Source organism: Rhinoraja longicauda, chromosome 13 (genome assembly GCF_053455715.1).
Source record: "Rhinoraja longicauda isolate Sanriku21f chromosome 13, sRhiLon1.1, whole genome shotgun sequence".
NCBI lineage: Eukaryota > Metazoa > Chordata > Chondrichthyes > Rajiformes > Arhynchobatidae > Rhinoraja > Rhinoraja longicauda.
The window spans coordinates 29479813-29504390 of NC_135965.1; the positions used below are offsets into that span (position 1 = coordinate 29479813).

General features: G+C 42.8%; 1 protein-coding gene across 1 annotated transcript in view; it reads right to left on the reverse strand.

Moving 5' to 3' along the window:
- Nucleotides 1–24578, reverse strand: part of sned1 (sushi, nidogen and EGF-like domains 1) — an 83111-nt gene that overhangs the window by 21164 nt on the left and 37369 nt on the right. Inside the window, exons 3-18 of the mRNA XM_078410668.1 lie at nt 24048–24188; nt 23337–23499; nt 18486–18611; nt 17684–17797; nt 16569–16682; nt 15507–15620; nt 13280–13393; nt 12623–12748; nt 11481–11591; nt 9252–9368; nt 8175–8294; nt 7601–7717; nt 6213–6386; nt 4148–4261; nt 2373–2486; nt 964–1257 (exon numbers count right to left, since the gene is read on the reverse strand). Coding sequence (XP_078266794.1) covers nt 964–1257; nt 2373–2486; nt 4148–4261; nt 6213–6386; nt 7601–7717; nt 8175–8294; nt 9252–9368; nt 11481–11591; nt 12623–12748; nt 13280–13393; nt 15507–15620; nt 16569–16682; nt 17684–17797; nt 18486–18611; nt 23337–23499; nt 24048–24188 — 2173 coding nt within the window. The remainder of the gene's footprint in view (nt 1–963; nt 1258–2372; nt 2487–4147; nt 4262–6212; nt 6387–7600; nt 7718–8174; nt 8295–9251; nt 9369–11480; nt 11592–12622; nt 12749–13279; nt 13394–15506; nt 15621–16568; nt 16683–17683; nt 17798–18485; nt 18612–23336; nt 23500–24047; nt 24189–24578) is intronic.

Below are 24578 nucleotides of genomic sequence, written 5' to 3' on the forward strand. Positions count from 1 at the left end.
CAATTAATCTCATGGAACCATTTGAGGAAGAGACAGTTCTCCTCTGAGAAAATTTCAGGCAACATCAGCGAAGACTATAAAAAAGCAACAAAAAAAAACTACATGCTTCAAATCTGAAAAAAATTATAGAAAATGCTGGAGAACCTCAGGTCGGCAGGTAGCGCAGCGGTAGAGTTGCTGCTTTACAGCGAATGCAGCGCTGGAGACTCAGGTTCGATCCTGACTACGGGTGCTGCACTGTAAAGAGTTTGTACGTTCTCCCCGTGACCTGCGTGGGTTTTCTCCGAGATCTTCGGTTTCCTCCCACACTCCAAAGACGTACAGGTATGTAGGTTAATTGGCTGGGTAAATGTAAAAATTGTTCCTAGTGGGTGTAGGATAGTGTTAATGTACGGGGATCGCTGGGCGGCACGGACTTGGAGGGCCGAAAAGGCCTGTTTCCGGCTGTATATATATGATATGATATATGATATGAAGAGAAAATTAATAATTTACATTGACGATGTTTAATGAGAATGATGAAACATTAAATCTATTTCATTGTTCACGGATGCTGCCTGACCTGATGAATATTACCAGCATTTTCTGCATTTGTGAATGCTGTCTGGTCATTATCATATTGTGAGACTCTTGGTGTGTGTTAGGTCGCTGGTCCATGATTCTTGCAATATAAAAATGAACATTATCCATAATTCCTGGTGTAATTGCATTGTCCTTAGGCACTGCAAATTATTTTACGATTGGGATATTAGCTTGATCAGCAGCATAAGTGTATGAAAGATTAAGCAAACATTTATCTAAGGCACAAATAGAAAATTGCAAAGCATCCTACTGAAACCAGGGCCTGTTTTCTTTGTGCCAAGACAGAGGGAAAACAAACAAGTCCAGCTTGCTAAAGTTCTAAACTGGACACAAATGGTATTGCATGGCATTTTGAGTTAACAGAGAGCAAAGCGATCATACTTGTCCACACATGCAGCACAGCAGGTTTGCTGATGTCATTCTGATTGACATTGCGCTTCACTGAGAAAATGGAGATGTTGTAAAGTCTTCCCGGTGACAGCGATCTCAGCAGATGGCGTGACCTGCTCTTGTCAACAAAGTCGGTCTTGCGGATCTCCCCGTTGTACGACGTGTACGTTACTGCAAAGCCATCGATCAAGTCCTGGGTGCTGTCTGCTCCTGGTGCCTTCCACGAGATTTCGATGGCATTTTCCTCAGATTTCTCCACTCTCAGTTCCGCGGGTGGAGCGAGTTCTGGGAAATGGGGTAAAAGGAGGAGCATCTCACTGATATCACTTGTCGCTTTACATTACCAGCTTCTTTATATTATCACTACGTCCCCACTGTGCCCTGCACCACCTCCCATTTCCCATGAGATGGGGACAAAATGCTGTAAGGAAAGGAGACTGTGCATCAGACTGAAGAATCGTCTCAACTGAAAACATCGCCCGTTCCTTTTCTCCAGAGATGCTGCCTGTCCCACTGTCACTCCAGTGTTTTATGTCTATCTTCTGTGCATCAGACCTGTCCATTCTATTGCTCTAATACGTTCCACCATGCCATGGGCTCAACAACTTCCATGCATGCTTTAAGGTATCAAAGACTACTCATTCCACTCATAAGCTTTTACAAATGCTCACTCATATCCATTTAATTGACCTTTGTTCATTGTACTGCACTGGTTTCCTACGTGGTCAATCACAGACTCAGCAGTAATGTAAGAAATACTAATGAGGGTCAAGAGATTTGATTAATCAAAAGATACCCATGAACAACAATAAGTAACAATACCTCATTGCACAATTACAATTTATCAAATTATAGACTCAGTCCACACATTTAAACCCCTTCCTTTTCTCATTAATTCCACAGCCCACAAGAAAACTTGGACTCTATCCCAAACCAATATAAAGATAACAGCCCTTTCTTCGAACAAAATAAATAGTAGCGCACAGGATTAAGCCGGTTGGCCCAGTATGTCTGTGCCGAACGCGATGCCAAGATCAATTCTTATCTGCCTGTACATAATCCATAATCGTCTATTCCCTGCCTATCCATATGCCTTTCCAAAAGTCTTAAAATGCCACTATTTTATCTACCTCTACCACCTTTGGCAGCGCCTACCCAGCACTCACCACCCTCTTTAATAAAAACCGATACTGCATATTTCCTTTAAACTTTGCCCCTCTCAACTTAAAACTATGCCTTCTGGTATTTGCTATTTATGGTAACATTTCCCCAGAATTGTTCCAGTAACATTTACATCTGCTTAGCCTTTCTCTCATGTTCTGCCCATTGACGTTCCTTTGCTCCAAATCTTCTTGTGCTTATTTGAACGAGCCAATGGCATACGACTGCTCTGCACTCACCTGTGTTACAATGCTTGCCAGAGTACCCGACTTTGCAAGTGCAGACGTACGATCCATTCACACTCCGACAGAATCCGCGGGCTCCACAAGGGCTGTGACGGCAGGGATTCACAGCTGGGGACAACACAAAGGAATCCAGCATTACCAGATAGTCAGAGCAGTTATGTAGCAAAAGGCAAATTAGGAAATCATTGACACAGGTGAAGCTACAGTGCTTTTTAAATTCTGGTATTAATAAATATATTATATTGTTGACTGAAACTTGGTTGATAAGATAGTTAATATCTGCACTAATTTGGAAAATGAGCATTGAACAATTAAGCCAGATTTCTGCTATTTCAATGCCCTTCTTGATTTACCCGTTAAATGATGGTAAGGCAGCATTTGGAGTAACGTATTGTATTCAGTTTTGGTCATCTGCAAGAGTAAGGATGTTGTTCAACTGCAAAGAGTGCACAGAAAATTTACAAGGATGTTGCCAGGACTTGAGTGGCTGAGCTATACGGAGAGGTTGGGCAGGCTAGGACTATATTCCTTGGAGCTCAGAGGGATAATGAGTGATCTTCTAGAGGTGTATATGATCATTAGGAGAATATATAGGGTAAGTCTTTTACCCAGAGTGGGAAAATGAAGAACCAGGGGACATGGGTTTAAGGTGAGAGAGGAAAGATTTAATAGGAATCTGAGAGGCAACATTTTCATACAGAGGACGGAGGCGATATGAAATGAGCTGCCAGAGGTGGTAGCTGAGGCAGGTACTATAACAGTATTTAGGTACATGGATAGGAAATGTATAGAGGGATATGGGCCAAATGTAGGCAGGTGGGACTAGTGTAAATGGAGTATCTTGGTTGGCACAGGCAAGTTGGGCTGAAGGGCCTGTTTCTGTGCTGTATGACTCAATGATTAATTGAACTGTCATCCAATTGGCAATGTATCGTCGTACAATTAATCCCCATGATTTCCACACATCTGCCGAACAGACTTGAGCAAAAAAACAACTCATTCATGCTGACCAAGATGTTGGAGAATCTCAACAGATCAGGCAACATCTGTGGCGGGAAATGGATGGAAGACATTTCTGGTTTGGTTCCCTTTTCCCAACCTGAAATGTTGTCTGTCCATTTCCCTCTTCGGATGCATCCAGCATTGAACGATCATCGTTCACTGAATTTTTACCAATAGTTTGTTTTTTTCCTCAAGATTCCAGCATCTGTAGTCTCCTTGTAAATTTGTTGGAACCCTTTATGGGGCGACTATTTGCAGACCATGGGTATGCAAGCAAAGGACTTCACTGTGACTTGCCACATGTGACAATAAAGTATTCATTCAAAGTATTCATTCACTTCATTCATTCATTCTCGTGTCTGCTAATCATGATTGTGCTGCAAAACGAAGCTTGTGAATTCACCTTCAGAAATGTGGATGAGGATTGTCTGCAATACAACTGGCTCATTCAATTGCATTTATAGAGTAATGAAAAGAGAATTTTCTTTGTATCTTTCTTTCTATGCACTGCTGTTTATTTTAAACCTCAAATCACGTAGGAGATTGTACAGGGAGCTTCTTTTCCATATAGAAATTATGACGACATCGAAAAATTCTTGTTGAAATAACATTGAAGAGTCCTTCTTTGTATTTGATTTACTTCATCATTTTAAGATTGCATAAAATACCATGCAGTTATAACAATATTATCAAAGAGAATTGATGTGATTTGTTTCCCCATTAAGCGATTCATCCCTCAGTCCCTGGACTGCAGCTTCACCACATACCTGACTCGCAAAATGTTCCAGTGAATGCTTTCTGACACTCGCATTCGAAGCTATTAATCCCATCCTTGCAGCTCCCACCGTTCCAACAGGGCTCAGAGGAGCATCCATCGATTTCTGAGGAAAGAGACGTTATTAACAAGTTAACAGCACTTTGAGTCTCCGACCTTCTTTGGCAAAGCCTGACTGGATCCAAACATCCCATTCTAAGTCTGTTTGCACATTGCCCTTGTGACCTAAAGAGTGGATATTTGAGACATCTTTACTCTGTTCAGCACCTACCACAAATGGCTGAGTGCACCACACAAACGGATAAACGCATGGAATAATGCAAATGAATCCAATAAACCCAAGGACACCACAGACAATGGAATGAACTCATTGACCTCATACAAGCCAATAAACTCAAAGACTTGGGGTTAGGATGGAGAGATAGATGATTGAATGGCGGAGTAGACTTGATTGGCTGAATGGCCTAATTCTGCTCCCATCACTTATTACCCTAAGACTTCATATATATATATATATGAAGGTGTATCCAAGGTGTTCTTGGGACATTGTAATGTATTGGGTGTCCATAATGTTTATTGTGTTGGTGCCAAAATAATTATTGGGTATGGATTGAATGGGAAGGTGTACAAAAGTTTATTGTATTTTGAGGGTACCTGTTATATATATATATAACAATAAACACAGGTACCCTCAAAATACAATAAACTTTTGTACACCTTCCCATTCAATCCATACCCAATAATTATTTTGGCACCAACACAATAAACATTATGGACACCCAATACATTACAATGTCCCAAGAACACCTTGGATAACACAATAAAATGACGAATATCCACTCAAACCATAGACTCAAGGACATCCTGTGTACATCGTAAAGTGATGAGCACCGACACAAAACAAACTGAAGAACCCCAAGAGCACAATATACTTCATGGTTAAAATTGATTTTTAAATTTTTTAAGAGCACATGGTTTCCTTGAGACCTTCTGTATTCTGTGTATTTATAAAATCCTATCAGTGTAAGGGTACCCCAGATAACTGAGTAAAGTTGGAAACCACTATGTGTCTTCATCCCCAACACCTCCTCCACTGTCCCAACTAAATAATCTAATGCAGACTCCCTCTAAACCAATAAAGTCAAGAGCACCACACATACACAGCCAAAGATAACCCAACAGGACTCATGGGTGCCCCAAACAAGCAATAAGCTCTCTGCAAAATCTACTCAGCTTTTGTACCTAGTGAACTGGGCTGATTGCATCATGGCCTGGTATGGCAATTCCAAGGCAAAGGAATGCAATAGAGAGCAGTGGACTCAGCCCTGTCATTTCATGGACGCAGCCCTGCCCACCATCAAAAGCATCGACATGAGGCACTGTCTTAAGAAGGCAGCATCCAATATTAAGGATCTCCAACCCTGAGCCGTGCCCTTTTCCTGCCGCTACTACCAGGCAGGAGATGCAGAAAAAGTCCCACACCACCAGGTTCAGGAGCAGCTACTTTTGAAACCAATAGGTTCTTGAACTAACCTGCACACGCCTCATCCTACCTCAATATCATAACAATATGAACCACCCTTTGTACAACCACAGAAACTGTCCGTCAATCTGGAGCTATGAGTTTTCAAACTTTGCACATCTTAACAGATCACAAAGGTTTGCCTAAGATGAAGAACTAGAAGAGTTGAGGTATTTAATAGCTGACCAGCTGGGTAAATCTTTCATATTTGCTTCGGGAAAGAAAGCTGTTGACAAGTGTGGGTCCAGATACTTCAGGAACTAATTTCACAGAGGAAGCAACAACTCAACCTAGAATTGCTATGGAATCACAAATGGAAAGGTCAAAATCTCTGGTGTGGGATGATTCCTGGATACCATTATTCTATCCATAAACAGACAAACATCTCAATTTGATTCCAATTGATATCCAACTTCTCAGTATCCATTATTCTAAATGTCATCACAATTAGACAGCAACGTCATTTAATCCTCTGACATCTGAATATATTTTCAGTGGGAGTAGCGCCATGACCCTGGTGTGACTGGGCACTCACCATCACAGATTGGTGCTTCACTCCATCTTCCATCCAGTTGGCAGGTACTCTCCCCAGTGCTGGGCTGCACAATGAATCCAGCTTCGCAAATGTACTGAGCGACTGAGCCATACTTGGTCGAAGAGATGAGGAGCTCCGTGTGCTTCACCTCACTGGGGATTCCGCAGTCCACCTCTGCAGAAACAAGATGTTTCAAGGCTGAAAGAACTAATGAATTGGGGTTTGGCCTTCTGCGACTGAGCTAGGTTTCCCACAGAACCGGATTCATGCGGATATCAATAATCACCCGCTTCAGAGGGGGGACTACAAGATGGAGACTCAGGGAGAGAGGATCATGTAGGAATTGGCGGATAAGGTTAGAATTTAAAATGGTGAGGAATTCAGAGATTAGAACCAACTAAGAAGCCAATGAAAAGTGCTCATTTGTAGAGGGAAACATAAGAGGTGAGTGGAACAGACGGAGTGTTACTTCAGCCTTCCTTGTTGTCTGAAAGTCCACCAATTTTGATGTCGCCTGCAAACTTACTAAACAACCCATCTGCATTTACATCCAAGTTGTTTATATACCTGTATATTACAAGCAACAAAAGCCTCGGCACAAATCTTTGCAAAACACAACTGGTCACGGACCTCCAGCCAGAATAACACTATTCATTATCCTCTTCTTTCTTAAAGAATGTGAAGTCACACGAGTTCACTGTCATTCAACAACATGGTGTCATAGAAAGGGGAAACACAGAAACAGAGAAGTTCTTCAACCTCCCAAGCCCGAGGCAACCACCAAGTGTCCACTTTTACATTAATCCTATCCTAACCAATTTTATTCTCCCCACATTCCCAACACCTCTCCGCAGATTCTATCCCTTATCTACACACGAGGGAGAATTTACAGGTGACCAATGAATCTACCAACCTGAACATCTTTGAGTGTTTCACCTACATTCCTCAAATATATCTCAAAGTCTCAGGAAGAACACAACAGCAACAAAGGCCAGAAATGAATCTGGGTCTCTGAAGCTGTGAGACAGCAGCTCTACTAGCTACACCACTCTGCCACTTAGGTACCACTGGGACTTTCAAAAGAAGGGCGAGCAAGAAAGATGTGATTCTTTAGAATTATGAAGAGTTGGAGCAAAATTGAAGCATTTTGGTCCATTGCGAGTCTGTACATTGAGAATAAACGGGATGTGCTTTCAACCTCTGGGATTCCTTAGACTGTGAGTCAATAGGAAGGGATTTTCAGTATTGAGAGTTTGCAATTAGAGATATTCCACAGGAATGGATTTGCTCCAATGGAATCCTGTTTGTCGGAGGCAATGTTTCATCGGTGGTCTGTATAATAGGATGTGCTATATTGTAACTGAAGGAACAGACAGTTGCCAGTGTACCTGTATCGCAGTGCCGTCCTGTGAATCCTCTGGGACACTCACACTTGTATTTTCCAATGTAATGGAAGCAGGTGCCACTGTTCTGGCAGGGGCTGGAGGAGCAAGGGTCCGGTTTACCTGCACAGAGAAGAGCATAATGGTCAGCTACAAATGGACAGGTGAGAGAGAGGCAGAATGAGAGTCAGACAGAAATCACACAACAGACACACAACAATTCTACGGCTTTGTTACCATACATGGGTGTTCACTTTTTACAGTGCTTTATAGCTTTACCAAACTGTTTACGAGTACGATCCTTTACATCCCAGTGTTACTGGGGTGCTGACTATAGTCTGAAACATAATTGTATTACAGTGGTAGTGCTGTAATTTTCTTCAAAGTGGAAGCCCCTGTTATGAATTACATGTGTGCAGTTTTCATATTAATATGTCTAGTCGACCTACTTCCCAGTGATTACTTAAATCCAAACCAATTTTCTTTGGGAATCCTTTAAAATCGGTGTTCTTGCATTCTCATATGCAGCTGCATGCCCTACTGGTGTTCGGCCCCATTTTACATTATCTCCTGGACGTACCTGTCTCACAGTTCTTGCCAGTGAATCGATACAAACAGGTGCACTGGTAAGTTCCCCCGGGAGCCTCCTTGCAGGTTCCACCATTCCGACATGGACTGGATGCACAGGAGCGGAGTCTTTCTGAGGGAATGTAGAAAAAAATTATTTTATATGAAGACGACTGAAGGGCATGTTGCGATGAGAATATAATGAACCTGCAACAGGATTGGGATACATTGAATGATCGAGTGAAAGCCTGGCCAATTGAGTTTAATGTGGGGAACTATGAGATCATGCACTTTGGTAAGAGAAATCAAAAGGCAGATTATTACCTAAATGTAGTAGATATATACTCCAACAATAACAAAGTAGGCAAGGTGAATCGGATAATTACCCTAGCTTATGGAAGATTAGATACAGGGTAGAAGTCTCGGTGCTTTCTCCCATCATATATTCCTAATTAAGGCTTGCCATGGGTTAAGTATGTAGTAAACACCCACTAAAACATCCAGTTAAGCACTTCCAGGTCAGATACAGTTTAGGTCAGCAACCCAATAACACAATTTTCTATTGTCCCATTCCCAGTCAGCTATTGCACGAGTTAAGTACAGGGTGTCTTCAATATCTCATCAGTTTTCTCCCAGCTGAGATGCAGAAGAAGTTGTATAGAGGGCAAATATCTCCCTCCATGGCACTATCTTGAAATATCAGGACAAACTAAGTACAGTTAAACTTCAGAATAATGTTTTCTGTTTGCTTCGTAATCAACCAACCTCAACTCAAGCTCAGAGTGGTGCTCGTAGCTGTACTTGTTATCTACCATGTTATCCATATGTTCCCTCATCCTCAATATCAAGTTGGTGCTGAAATATTATCCAATTTTTGGTGCTTATCAGCTGGCATTACAAGGAATATCAATATTCTTGCCTCACACTCACTTTATGCAGAGGATGAGGAGGAGAAGATGCTTATTAAATTGGAAAGTACACCAATGATCAGGACACTCCGTAATGTGAGGCCAGATGGAGCAGGGAGAGCATCTGAATGGTCTTTCATTTACAAGAACTTGGAAGAAAACAAAGCAGAAATAAAACAGACCTTTTTCACAGTGCAGTCCACTGACACCTGGTGGACATTGACAGGTATAGGAGCCATCCTGTTCTTTGCAAGTGCCTCCTTTCTGACAGGGATCCGAGTCACAAGGGGATGGGATCACTGCAAACAAGAAAGAGAGGTTAAGTGACTCCACTGTAAACCTAATGGCAAGATCCAAGACTACGATATGAATTACGTATGGCATAGTCATTGAGTCAGACAGCTTGGAAGCAGGCCCTTCGGCCCAACTCTTCCGTGCTGGCCAACATGCCATATTTAAGCCAGCCACGTCTGGCCCATATCCCGCTAATCCTTTCCTATCCATGTACCTATCCAAACATCTTTTAACTGTTGTTATTGAACTGACCTGAACTAGTTCATCAAGCAGCTTGTTCCATATACCCACCATCCTCTGTGTGAAGAAACTGCTCTTCAGGTTCTTATTAAATCTTTCCCCTCTCACCTTAAACCTATGCCCTCTAGTTCTTGATTCCCCTACTCTGGGGAAGAAGACTGTGCATTCACCCTATCAAATCCCCTAATGTTTTTAGAAATCTCTACAAAATCATCCCTCATCCTACTGCAATACAAGAAATAAAGTCCTACCCTGCCCAACCTCTCCCTGTAGCTCAGGCCCTCAAGTCCTTGCAACATCCTTAAACAATCTTCAATTTTTTCATTCATCTGTCAGAAGCAAAGCTTGGTAAATCTCATCTGCTGACTGAGTCCTGATGTCAGACATTGCCATCTGGTGGAAACTGCTGGTAGTGCAACTATGTGGGTTATTTTTACTCAATTCTCAGGTGCTTGCAATACATCGTCTGCAAGGTTAGGTTCAACAACGATGGGCAATTCAGTTTTCAATATCATTTTAAAATGTTGATCAACGAGCATGCGCACTGCTGTTGTGCACATCTTGGCAGACCCTTCATTATTCAGATCGTTAGCCTTTGTGTGGTTACCATTTGCCAGAACTATGAAGGGAGATCAGAAGTGAATCAGCAAGCTATCCTCAGTCACACACAACATAGACACAAAAAGCTGGAGTAACTCAGCGGGTCAGACGAAGAAGGATCTCATCCCGAAACGTCACCTATTCCGTTCCAGAGATGCTATCTGACCCGCTAAGTTACTCCAGCTTTTTGTGTCTATCTTCATTTCCTTCTGCAGCCACTCAGTTACACACACACAAGTGAACAGTTTAGTTTAGTTTAGTTCAGAGATACAGCATGACAAAATAGCACTGTAGCTTCAATATAACACCCCAATTATAAGAAATCCAAGAGCAAAAAATTGCAGATGCTGGAAAACAGAACATAAATGCTGGAAATAGCTAGTGGATCAGCCAGCATATGTGGAGAAAAAAACTGTCTCATATTGATGTTTCTCTCTCCATTGATGCTGCCTGACTGAAAGAGTATTCGTGTGTAGGAAAATAACTGCAGATGCTGGTTCAAATCGAAGGTGGACACAAAATGCTGGACGAGGAGAATTCGCAGTGGAGCGGGAAGATGTATCCAGCATTTTGTGTCTACCTTCGAAAGAGTATTCATAGTATTTTCTGTTTTAACCCCTTTTAAGCGATGTGTGCTAGCTTTATGTAGAACATGCTAGCATGTAGAACAACTGCTGGAAACTAGCTTTAAGAGCTGGTGCTGTTTTATGTGGTAAATGCAAGCATTAAGTAGCGAAGATCATCTTTAAGTGGTGGAGACCAGTTTTAAATGTATCGCACTGAATCCCAATTGAATCCTGCAGCCCATAAACGGTACATTAGGCATTATGTGTGCATCTTGGGTAATTACGGTGAAGCAACAGGAAGCTGCTAAACTACCTACATTGAAAAATATACATTATACATGTAGGCTATTGTGAACAACAATCCCTGAACCTGCTTGTGATTATTGGATTAGTCCCAACAATCACATAATATATAAAAATTACAGATATTTCCATCTCCACCTACACCAAAACAAACAGTTTTATGCCAGGCTTGTCTAACGATCATGCAGTTACCCCAGTCACCTGCAATGCTTTACAGTGAGAATGATTAATTCACTCAAGGACAGTCCTGAAATACAAACTTCCTTCATAGGTGGCGCAATTGCACCATTTATGCTGACATTATTCCGGCCTCATCCTCATCCCTGTCTAAGTTGGTCATCGTGTTGGTGAGAGTGCAGATCCTTCACTACTATTCATTGCTTTCTGTGTAACTTGTAGGTAACTCACAATCTTTCCCGCTGGATCCTTGCGGACAGATGCAACGATATGTTCCTCCATATTCAGCACAGGAGGCACCATGTGGGCACTGGTGGTGGGCATTGCAAAGCTGGAGTACTTCTGTCAGTGAGGAACAACAAAATATGTCAGTAACACTTGGGCTCAGGGGAATGAGATACTCAGAGTGTGGAGTGGAGGATGCACAAACAATTACTGGAACAGGTCACAGCACCAGAAGCTGAGATACAAGCTGCCCAATGAATAACAAGCCTGGCTGAGATCCACAGAACTCTCCACAATTCTTTGTCCCCAAGGTTGGTGGAGGCCATATCTCATAAGATATATTTAAAGTAGACAGGTGAATATCGAGGAATTGAGGACTATGGAGACTTAGCATAGAGGAGGTTTGAGCATAGATCCACCATGATCATATTGTATGGTGTAGCAGGCGTGAGGGTAAATGGCTTACTCCTGGTTTCTTGTGTTCTTGTACTGAAAGACAGAAAGAGAATCGGGAAGAGTGGGATTAAGTGGGAGGTAAGCCAGGGTCCCACAATGACCAGTGCTGCACTTTTGTTAATAATTTACCATGATTTAGACCAAGAAAACATATTAGTAAATTTGAAGAAAATATCAAGTTGGATTTGTTGTATACAGCACCGAGGACAATCGCTCAATGAATAAAGATGTTGACAAACTTGCAAAATCCTGCAAAAAATCCATGAACAAAGTCAACACCATGAACAAAAGGTGATGGGATGAAGTGGACATCTGGAAGAGTGCGTGCAGAAAGCAGAGCACTTGCCAGGCATGGAATAATGTAGGGGAAATACTCAAAGGCAACAGCAGGGAAGAGGCAAAGGGGCAAAGAGTGAGTTTACTTAGAAATACTCAGGAACAGTGCAATGTTGCAGAAATATAAATGAAACTAGGATATAAACTGGAACAGCGATATACAATGAAGCCAAGGATTGAGGTGACCTTTGAAATGCGCTGATCACAACAGATAGAAACTAATGCAAATCGACTCTGAAGAGCTCAAATGCCAAGGTCCACACCAGACACTGTACAAACAGCTGATGCTGGAGTTCCGTTAAGGTGAGTCTCAAACTGCTCACAATGCATGTGACCACAGCAGAAGTTTCACATACCATTCTCACAGTCACGGCCTGTAAACCCCTCCGGACAGTTGCATAGGTAGCCACCTTCGGTCTCGTTGCAACTACCGCCATTCAGACATGGGTTTGGCTGGCAGGCGTTCAAAGTCGTGCTCTCATCTTTGGAGAAAGCAAAGTCAAGGCTTAGGATCCTTCAATTAGAACCAAATACAACTGAGTTTTTCCACCTGGTTGTGTTACATGCACATTTTTTAATTTCAATGGTATACTGTATACAATATATATATAGTAAATACAAGTGCTAGATCGCAATAAACGTTCCTGTTTCAGGGGTACACCACCAGTTCAGAATAGACCCTGTCCACACTGGCCTTTCATCACACCATCAATTCAGTAAATTCTCATACTCTCAACATCACTCATGTTTCTTCCTTACACAATCCACCCCCACTTGCAGTGTTTGTGAGGCTGTTACACAAGCCCCAGCCCTTCAGTATCCAGTGTCTGCAGGATCCTGGAGTTTCCCCTCGGAGCCCAGGAAAACCTATTATATTTAGAGTTATAATATTATAGAGTTGAACTTGTCAATATTGGCTGTACTGAGATGAACCAGTGATGAGCTTCCATGCTGCATGTACTGGTACACACTGACTTGGTTTACTGATCCTGGTTCGAGATGTGCCCTCTTACCTGTCTCACAGTGTTTTCCAATGAACGGCTGGAGGCATAGACAGGTGTAATTATCAATCAGGTCAATACACTCTCCTCCATTCAGACATGGGTTGGAGTTACACTCATTTGTTTCTAGAGGAAGGGAAAGCACAACATAAGGACCCAAATCGTATGAATAGGGATCCACTTAGTACTGAATTTTATAAAAACATATTTATTCCAAACTTTTATATGTTGAATGCCCACTTTGACTCCATTAGAATTTCCTCGAGAAAGATCCCATCTCAAACTATCTCCCAGCACAAGTGAGAAAGGGTCTCATTGCAATTGCAGGGTCAATAAAACTTGTTGCCTGCATTACTGGGGAAGAGAAGGACAGTAATTGCAGAAACACCACAAATGTCCACAGAGTGGCGCTCCTCCATCAGATGCCCTCAGTGCAGATAGACATTGTTGAAATGATTCTTGAGCTTCTTCTAAACTATCCTGTTAAACACTCTCAAGGCAATTCTACGACGTAGAGTCCAACTCCCTTTAATCCAACAATACCTAATGATGCGACTTCCTAAAGGGGAGTAAAGTGCAAGAACCATCTACACTGTTGCAGCCAACTCTCCTGAGCCAGGGTCAGAGTACTAGGTCAGACTGTTCACACTGACCCGTCAGGTCTTTCCTAGTCTTAAAATTCAAAGATTTGTCTTGTCAGTAAATGGATTCTGACGTGTGCCTTTCACTGTACAATGCAGTCTGTATTCCTCTTTTTGTCCACATACTTATGAAATTCATCAACAATTTAAAAAAAACTAGAGGATGAGGTACAAATATTAAAGCTTAAATTACCAGGACAGGAAACGTCAAACAAATGAAGATGAAAGAAATGGCAAATGACCATTGGTGAGAAAAAGAGCCAGAATTAGAGAGTGAGAGAGTGAGAGAGTGAGAGAGAGAGAGAGAGAAAGAGAGAAAGACAGACAGAGAGAAATAGAAGTAATAAACACTAATCTTCATATTCTGAACAAGCAGAGCAGTTTTCCTGAAAGTCACTCAGAAGGCTGACCTTTGTTGCTAATTTCCATCCTGCGCTCATATTTACATGATCCATCACTGACCCTTTCTCTTTCTGGATCTCTCTGTCTCCATCTTAGCTACTGACATTCACAATCCAACAGATTCTCACAGCTACCTCACTATACTCATCTCCTCTGCTTCCAGCAAAGGCACCCTTCATTTCTCCCAACTTCTTTGCCTCTGTCGTATTTGTTCCAATGATGAAGCTTTGCATCTTCCACCTTTGAAACGTCCTCCTTCTTCCTAAAATATGGCTTACCCTCTGCATCAAAGCTTTGAACCACATTTCCTCCCTGCATGTCTGCTCTCACCCCCTCTCCCCTGGGCAGATCACAGATGGAATTTGCCTTCCACCTCACCAGCCTTGGCCTTTAATATATAATCCTTTACAATTTCCGTCGGCTCCAACACGATCCCATCACCAGAAACATCTTCCCCTGTCCAATCCTTTCTGCATTTGATAAGAATCACTCACTTCATCACTTCTTGGTCTAATCTTCCATCCCTGCTCACCGCTCCCTATCCCAGTGCACCTTCCAACGCAACTGGAGGGGATGCAAGATGTTCTTTCACTTCTTCCCTTCCAACCATCCAAGGACACAAACCATGATTCCAGGAGAAGCTGTGATGCACTTGCACTTTGTTGAACGTTCCAACTCCATGTAAACTGCTCTCCCATTGTTTCCCATTATCAGGCTTATGTCCCGTCTCATCCTATTTGTTTAAAATGTCTCACTGACAGTCAGTATTTATGTTCCATATCACCCGATCTGTCTTCACTACCTTAACCCTCATTCTCCCTCCCACCACCCCAATCTGCCTTAAAAACTGACACACCCCCACCATTCTCCCCGTTCTGAGGAAGGGTCTCTGACCCACTACATTAACTGGTTTCTCCTTCCACATATGCTGCATGACAAGCTGAGCTCTCCCAACACTTATGTTTTGGTTATTGACTTCCCGCCTGTTAATTTTGGCTGGGTTTTTACAATGATCAGGAGAGCAGCCCACTGGGTTTTGCCCAGGTGCTGAAACTATGGATTATTATGTGACATTGAGGGACGGAGATAAACATGGGTCCATGAAGAGCAAAAAAAAAAGTGAGGGGCAGAAATGTACACTGATAGATTAAGTGAGGAATGAAGGGAGAAAGAAAAAAGCTGAAAAGTGAGCTTACCATTTTCACAGCTTTCTCCAGTGTAGCCGTTCTGACAAATACACACTGCCGTTCCATTGTTTATATCACAGACACCACCATTCTGACATTCTTTACTCTTACACAAAGAGTCAGCTGTAATCGGAAACCACAAGTCATGGAGTTAGAAACATAAGCAACTTACTGACAGAGACCAGATAATCTTACATGTGTTAGAATATGGGCTCTGTGTAATAAACTTAGACATCATGTCAGTAACAGTTTGAAACATTTTAGTGTTGTGAGCAGTTTTGGGCCCCATTTCTGAGGAAGGATGTGCTGGCATTGGAGAGGGTCCAGAGGAGGTTTACATGAATGATCCCAGGAATGATTGGGTTAACATATGATGACCGTTTGAAGGCACTGGGCCTCTATTCACTGGAGTTTAGAAGGATGAGGGGGGACCTCATTGAAACTTACCGAATAGTGAAAGGCCTGGATTATAGTGAATGTGGAGAGGATGTTTCCACTAGTGGGCGAGTCTAGGACCAGAGGCCATAGAGGAGGAGTTCCTTTAGTCAGAGGTGGTGAATTGGTGCAATTCATTGCCACAAATGTCTGTAGCCAAGTAAATGGATATTTTTCAGGTGAGGATTGGCAAATTCTTGATTAGTAAGGGTGTCAGGGGTTATGAGGAGAAAATGGGAGAATGGGGTTGAGAGGGATAGATAGATCTTCCATGATTGAATGGCAGAGTGTCTTGATGGGCCGAATGGCCTAATTCTGCTCCTAGAACTTATGAACATTTTAGCTTTGATTTCCGGCATTCTGAATCATCTCAATATTTATTTGTATAATCAAACTGAGCATAACCCAGTTACCCAATGTTATTGTGAGTCATCTGATTATTATTCTGTGCCCTGCTTAGTATTGCTCCATAACATTATGTCTCCACAGCTTCTCCATCTTAATATTACTCTTTTGGAACTAAGTTCCCACAGAATATTGTTAATGCTCTGCTGTTGCACTCTACCCAGTGTAGACTTTGACACCATTCTCTGTTACGCTGTGATTCCCTTCCTCTGTACGCTCAGGGACACTCACCAATCTCACAGTGCTTCCCGGTAAAGCCAATTAGGCACTTGCAGTTATATGCTTCAATTCCATCGATGCACATGCCTCCATTTTGGCAGATATTTGATGCACAATCATCGATATCTTAACAAGAGAGGGGACAGTTGAAAACAGTTTTATGAGACAGAAAAGAGTCCTTCAAACACAACTCTCTCTGTGTCCAAGTATACTTTTTAGAATGCACATATTTGGCCCTGCACCATTGCCGATAGCGGAGGATAAAAGTTTGAACATGACACCCCTGTCACACATTGACATCAGCGAACTACCTGATTTCTTTTGGAAGTAGCAAAAATGTTGAGTGAAGACGCATGGTTTTAAAACGGGTCTTAAAGGAGGAGTGAGGAATATGGTGACTGTGGGAAAGTGAAGGTAAGGTGACGTGAAAGGAGTAAGCCCAGGGGAGCATGTGACGTTAATGTTAAAGCAGTCTGGTCCAAAACTAGCCAGTAGTTTTAATGAAGATTGAGTTATTGTGATGTTACTAAGCCAATAAAAGAAGATGGCTTTAGTCTACAACTAAAGAATGTTTTGGAACACCAGGGCTGAATTGTGCAGAACTGTCTGAGGAAAAGCAGATGAAGGGGCTGAATGGTATAATGTCCTCCCTACGGCTTTTCTGTGGCCGTACGCATTCTGCAGCCTTCCCTTACTCTCGGCAGAATCGTTGCTTGCCACCGGATAGAGCTCAGTTGCTTTATGCCACTTGGGTGTGACTGTCCACCTCTGGCATGTGCGGAAGGGCCAAATGGCGGCTCCTCTTGATACCAATGTCGAGGAACTGGCCCTGAAATCTCACAGCCCAGTCTGGAAATCCGGTCTGTCTTCAGAGATTAAAATAGGAAAATACTCATTTTAACATGGGTACCACCAATAGAAAAACGCAGTATTGCAGTCTACGTCATTACAATCGTAAACCATGGGATATGGAGCAACTGATTCCCAACAGGATGATGGTCCCTCTTAGAGTGACTTATCTATTAAATTTTGTAGTAATAGTGCAATGCAATGCTCATGATTTTAAAGATAGCTATGAACATTTAGTCCAACAGAACTGCAAAGCAGCAAATTAAACTCGTCCAAACCTGTTTCACAAATCACTCCTGTATACCCAGCAGTGCACTGGCAAGTGAAGGCATTTTGTCCATCCACGCACGTCCCACCATTGTGACATGGGTATGAAGCACACTCGTCAATGTCTGGAGAACAAGATGGAAGGTGAAAAACCAATGCAATGTGTGCAGTCTATGCACCAACAGGAGTATTCCAATTAGCTCAGAGTATCATTGCCATAATCACGAAGAGAGTAGCTCCTCAAACACAATAATCACAGCTTCCCACCAAACCACCCCCTGCCCCATTCATCTAAATCCCATCCCTTCACCTCTCCTTCTCCCTCATCTGTCTCACTCACTGTACCTCACGCCTCCCCATGCTACACCTCATCTCCCCATCTCATCCCTCATCCCCCCATCTGACCACCCCATTCCACCCTCTTCATCTCCCCCATCCTGCCCCCTCAAATCATTCCACCCCTTCACCTCCTCCACCTCATCCCTTTGTTACTCAATCCACCCATTCATCGTCCCCATCCTATCCTTATTTCCCGATCTCACGAACTCACTTCCTTTTACCTAACTCAGTGCCAATAATCTTACTACTGGACCTCATCTATCCCAGCACCCTTAGTAAGGGTACTCTTCACATTGGCACCTAATCTCAGCCACATCTCATCCTCACACGTTCTTCCCGCACACGTCACTTTCCCGGCTCACCTCTCCTTGCTTGGCTCTACTCCACCTTCCTCACTGAGGATGTTCCTCTGTCTTCTCCACGTCTTGCCCCGAAATCATTTGGTACCCCACGCACTCCAACAACATACGTTACCTATCTGGCACCTCCGGCCCGTGAATCCGGCCCGACAGGAGCAAGTGTAAGAAGGATTTCCGGTGATGCAGTCATCGATGCACCTTCCATTGTTCAAACATGGCCGAAGATTCAAGCACACTGAGGCTGTGGAGAGCAAAGTATTGGTTACAAACTCTTAACGGTTCACCAACTCAAACCTTTCTATTACCCTTGTCATGGCATTATAGAGTTATACAGCATAGACACAGGCCCAGGGACCACCGGGCTTTCAACTGCAATAGAATACCCATACATATCCTATATTTCAGCAATTCAAGCACTTGCCTAGATTCTCCTGAAACAGTTGAGAGTACCTGTTTCTACCACCCTCTCAGACAGATGGGTGAAAACATCTTTCCTTATATCATCTCTAAGCCTCTTACTCCTTCCCTAATCCCTATGCCCCTTACCTTAGACTTCTCCATCATGAGTATAGGTTTCTTACCATCTACCCAATCTATGCTCGTCATGATTTTGTACACTTGTCAGATCCCCAATAAGTTTCCTCTGCTCCAAGTCAAACAAACCCAGCCTGTCCAGACTCTCATCATAACTGAGATACTCCATCTCTGGCAACATGTTGATGAATCTCTTCTGCACCCTTTCCAGAATAAGCACGCACTTCCTGTATTGTGATGACCAGAACTGCACCCAATATTCCAGGCATTGCCTCACCAATGTTACAATTTTAAATCTCCATCCCAACTCTCTAAAATTCACAAGACGTCTGCTTTCTCCAAGAGAATTCATGTTTCCAATAATAGAAACCTCACCAGCTTAGCTGCCTGGGAACTGAGACCTGCCGCAGGGCTCACGGTTACATTTCAAAGCAAATATTAGCGGCTGGAAGTTGTACGAGTTACCCAGCATGCAGATCCATCATAAGCCTAGAGCAGTGCTCTAGCAGCATAATTTAATACAAGCTGCTTCCCAACCAATATATCTTAATTTCATTCGCTCAGCAGCCCATCCTATTCTTTTATCAGCTATCCTACCCTTCACCCCTGCATCCCACCTCTCAATTCACCCATCCTTTACTCATCCCACCTCTGTCATCCCCATCACACTTCCTCATCTCTCCATTTCATCCCTGACCTTCCCTTTTGCTCTGTGACACCCCTCACGTCTCCATTGCATGCTCTTACCTCACCCTGAACTTACCCTTTCACTTTCCCATCTTACCCCCTCACCTCTTACACCATCCCACGCTCTACTTTAATCTTAGTCTCACCTCTTCACCAAGTCCCACTTCTTTTTCCTGAAGAAGGGTCTCGACCCGAAACGTCACTCCAGAGATGCTGCCTGTCAAGCTGAGTTATTCCAGCTTTTTGTGTCTATCTCCACTTCTTCATCTCACCCTCTAACTTCTTCTTTCCAGTCCTTCATCCCAAAATAAAGTTTGGGCATGGGACCTGTGTTCCTGACTATTTCCAGAGCTCAATAAACTCTAACTATCCGCAAATGCCAAATCAAATAGGCTTTTAAACGGATGGCAGTCCACCAAGCCAGAATTGAGGCACAAAACTGTACCTTAAACACGGAGTCAATTAATAAGTAATAGTTTTCATCCCGTATTTATTAGTCCTATATGAAGTTCATTGATATGCACAATTAAGACCTTACATAGAAGAATTTATTAATGACAGAGGCCACATTCCAAAAACGTATAACATTTCCACTTGTGGTGCAAGTACAGTGGAATACAATGCAAAACCGCCTGAAGCTTATACAGCCGGGCCTCACAGCTCCAGTGACCCAAGTTCAATCCTGGCCATTGCATGGCTTTCCTCCATCTATCCTGGATCCCTTCACATTCCAAAGAAATACTGATGTTAATTGGCTACTGAAAATTACCCCTCTATGCCATTGGAGGCAAAGTGACCACCCACATAACTTCACCAGTACCAGACCACCTGATATCTGTGCATCAGTGCCATGTAACTCTCAAAAAGAGTATCAGATCAACCTACGTCATTAGGACCAACTTGTGTTCCTGGAAGCAGCAGCCCACATCCATCGGACGATGCCAGCTATACCCTGTCCCCAGATCGATGCCTTACTTAATCAACATCAGACTATTCAATAGCACTGGAAGACTGTCAGACTACCACCAGTTACTGAAATAGAACAAGACAACATCATAAAACTAGAATAGGAATGGAACATCCCATGGCATGACCACAATGTCAAACCACCCCACATTCCTAGGAGAGAACTAATCCAGTCCATAGAGTCATAGAGTCATAAAGCATGGAAACAGGCCCCTCAGCCTAGCTCGTCCATGATGACCAAGATTCCCCATATAAGCTCTTCACATCTGTCTGCATATAATTTGGAAGAGAACAACATGATAATATGCCTTTCCGCCCACAATGAATGCGCGTAACATGATGCCAAGACTAATCCTTATCTGCCTGCACATAATTCATATTCCTCCATTCCTTTCATATCCATACGCCTATCCAAAAGTGTCTTAAATGCCACTTTTGTATCTGCCTCGACCACCATCCCAACAGTGCAATCGAGGCACTCACCACCCTCTGTGTAATAGAATGTGTCCCTCACATCTCCAATAAACTTTGCCCCTCTCCTCTTAAAGCTATGCCCTTTTGCATTTGACTGTCTATCCTATCTATGCCTCTTATAAATTTATATGCTTCTACCAGTCCACATCACCCAGTAGAGAATTAGTTCAGTCAACATCATTTGGATAGAAGTTTTCCAATCTACATCATATACGAGAGAACTAGTCCTGTCAACATTGCAAGGAGCGAACTAGTTCTGTCCACATCAATAGGGGAGAACTATTCTGGCCTACAGCACTAGACCAAGACCAGGTCAAGGTGTTAGAGTAATGTACCACATCACCCCAGGTCACCAGAACAGGAGTAGTCAATACCAAGTCATAAGAGCAGTGCCAGATAACAGCACAACATGCTAACAGTAAAAGGTCATGTCAATGTTATTGGAACAGACAAAATCACCAGAACAAGACTAGATCACTGCAGATCACAAGAAGTGCACAAATGTATCTACATTACAAGAGCAATACCTGTGCACCCCACATGGCTAGTACCAGATCACCTTGCATCACCAGAACTGCAGCAGACAGCCTAATCAACAGATGATGTTTCAGGTCAGAACCCTTCTTCAGACATAGTTCCTCCAGCAGCTTATTTTTCACTTAAGATTCCGATATCTACAGTCTCTTGAGTCCTAATTTGAACTTGAATGCAGATATATTGTTTGGATTGCAAATATCTGTGGTATTGTATTAGTTGACATTTAATCATGTAATAAACTTTCTTTTGTAGAAAACATGTCACTTAAACAGTATCAGACACTGCCCCATCACTTCACCAGTACAGAACAGGAAGACATCAGCAGCCTAGTACTGGCCATCCCATCTCCATAGATAATGGCAGATAGCTATTCTACTGAATACTGCAAGATCAGACCACATCCCGAGAACAAGGTTACAACGCCTCACCCCAGAATAGTGCCAGACCCAACACGTTTACTAGAGCACTGCCAAAACGCCTTACATGAGAAAAGTGTAAGACAATCCGAGTACAACACCATCCCATCCTATAATAGTACAAATGTGTCACATCACTGACACTAGACAAGAGAATGCCACACCATCAGACCAAGATATGCTGCTCAATTGGTTTTCTATCACTAGAAAAAGACCAGATTACCGCTCCAACGCTCTATTCAACTGTTCATTTGAAAAAGATTTAAGACTGCACTTTCTCAAACCACAATAACAGCTATGGATCAAACGTCAGTAAACAGTACCAGACCTCCAAAACTTTACTGGAACATTACCACATGTTAATGGAACAGTGTGAGACCACACAACCATACGTGAACAATAACAGACCACAATATATCACCAAAACACCTACAGACCACCCCACAGTTCCAGGCTTCCACATCACTCAAACGGTACCAAGCCATCTCACATATTAGAATAGACCAACACACAAAATGAAAACAGTACAAGACTAAATTACATTAAATCGCAAGAATCATATCAGACCACCCTATCCAACTGCAACATTCCGGATTACAAAGACAACAGCAGACCAGATCACAGGGTGGCACAGTCGCGTAGCAGTAGAGTTGCTGCCTTACAGCGCCAGAGACTATGGGTCCTATCTGTACTCAGTTTGTATGTCTTCCCTGTGGGTTTCCATGGTTTTTTTCTGGATGTTCCGGTCTCCTCCTACACTCCAAAGATATACTGGTTTGTAGGTTAATTGGCTTTGGTAAATTGACCCTAGTGTATAGGGAATGGATGAGAAAGTGGGATAACATTAAATTAATGTGAATGGAAGATCGATGGTTGGCAAGGACTTGGTGAACCAAAGGGTCTGGTTCCATGCTGTATCTCTAAATTAAACAAACCTGCTCAAATATTCTTCAAATTCCATCACTGTGTTGCAACCAAGGCCTGGTCTCACATATCTAGAATGGATGAATGCATAAAGGCATGTTCTCACCAAAAGTAATGTGACATATATTTGTTTTTGTGATGCTGATTAAGGTGTACAGTAAATATTGGCCAGGAGAGTGATAACACCCCTGCTCTAAATTGTGCCAAACGATATCCATTCAAGAAGGAAAACTGGCACCATCTAATATCTCATCTTAAAAAAAAATCATCAAACAATGTTGCTTTACTAGATAGCCTGCGCCAAGATTGAGACTTGAATCCACAACCTCCTAACTCAAAGATAAGAATGTTGAGGTCGAGTCAGGTTTGGAAACAATTGTTACTGCCCTCCCAGTTAGTGTTGCCGGAGCTGCGAGCTGCCACTGTACCTGTATCATTGCAGCCTCCGACCTCGACTTGGGCATCATGGATCCGGAATACCCAGCGGCCAGGAATTCCAACATTGGTTGTCGTCTCAACATCCACAATGTCATCCGTGCGTGAACCAGGAATATTGAAGTAGCGTTTTCCATCTCCAGCGTTAAAACCTGCCTGAGGGCACAGGACATGTGTATATTCAGTGGAAGGGACCCACATGCGATACGTACATGGGTATTCAAAGGGAGGAACACACTGTTATCAAAGTTCCCATGAACTGAATGGCATTCAAAGCAGGGTGGATGGATTTTCCGATTGTTTATGGCACTGGGGTTGCCTTTAAACTTGTTTTAATCAAGCTTTCAAAGACATTTTGAAGGAAATAGCAGCGAGAGGTTGCCCCTTCTCCCCTCAGTTAAGGCATGTTGAGGTCATTAGATGCCCCATCCTCCCTCTCTTGCCCAGGAGCAGCTCATTGAACGCAAGCCAAGCAATAGAGGCCGACACCTTCTGTATGTCTCGCTGATGCATTACAAGAGGAATTTACCCATTTGACCTCCATGCAACATGTGGCTTTCACTTTGGATTAAATATAGTGGCTGTCTGTCACCAACTCAAGAGGTAATGGCAAATCACTGGTAAAGGCTATGGCGATTGAATCCCACTCACCAAGAACTAGTGGCAAGTCGTAAGTAACATGTGAGTAATCAGATTGGCTCTACCTGTGCAGCAATGCCTCCTAATCCAGCAAAATCCCCTCCACTGCTGGCATGCATTCCTGTTGTCCAGGTGATATTTTCATAGTTGAAGATCGTGAAAGAGAACTCTCCATCCGTGACCAGGACAATCTGGAAAGTGTTGACCTGAAAAGCAGCAGAGACCCTATTGCCATCAAAATCATCAAGTGTAGTTTGTGCCCCAGCCCACTGTGCCCTCCTACCGTAAACCCACCTCCTCCACTACTCAACATCCTCCTTAACCACAACTTCCATCAACATCCTTCACTCACACAATGAAACCGCAAGATGCATATAATTCAATCCTTCATTAATCCAACTGTAGCACCACAGTCCAGCACCACATTTGTATCACGTGCTAATATCCAAGAGCAACAGAAGACTATGTTCATGTTGCATTAAGCTATTTCACCACAACACAACTAATCTACATAATTTGCCTGAAAAAAATCTATCAAGATCAATCTTGCAAACATCAGTTTTTGTAATTAACATTCACAACCTGAAGTTGCTGGT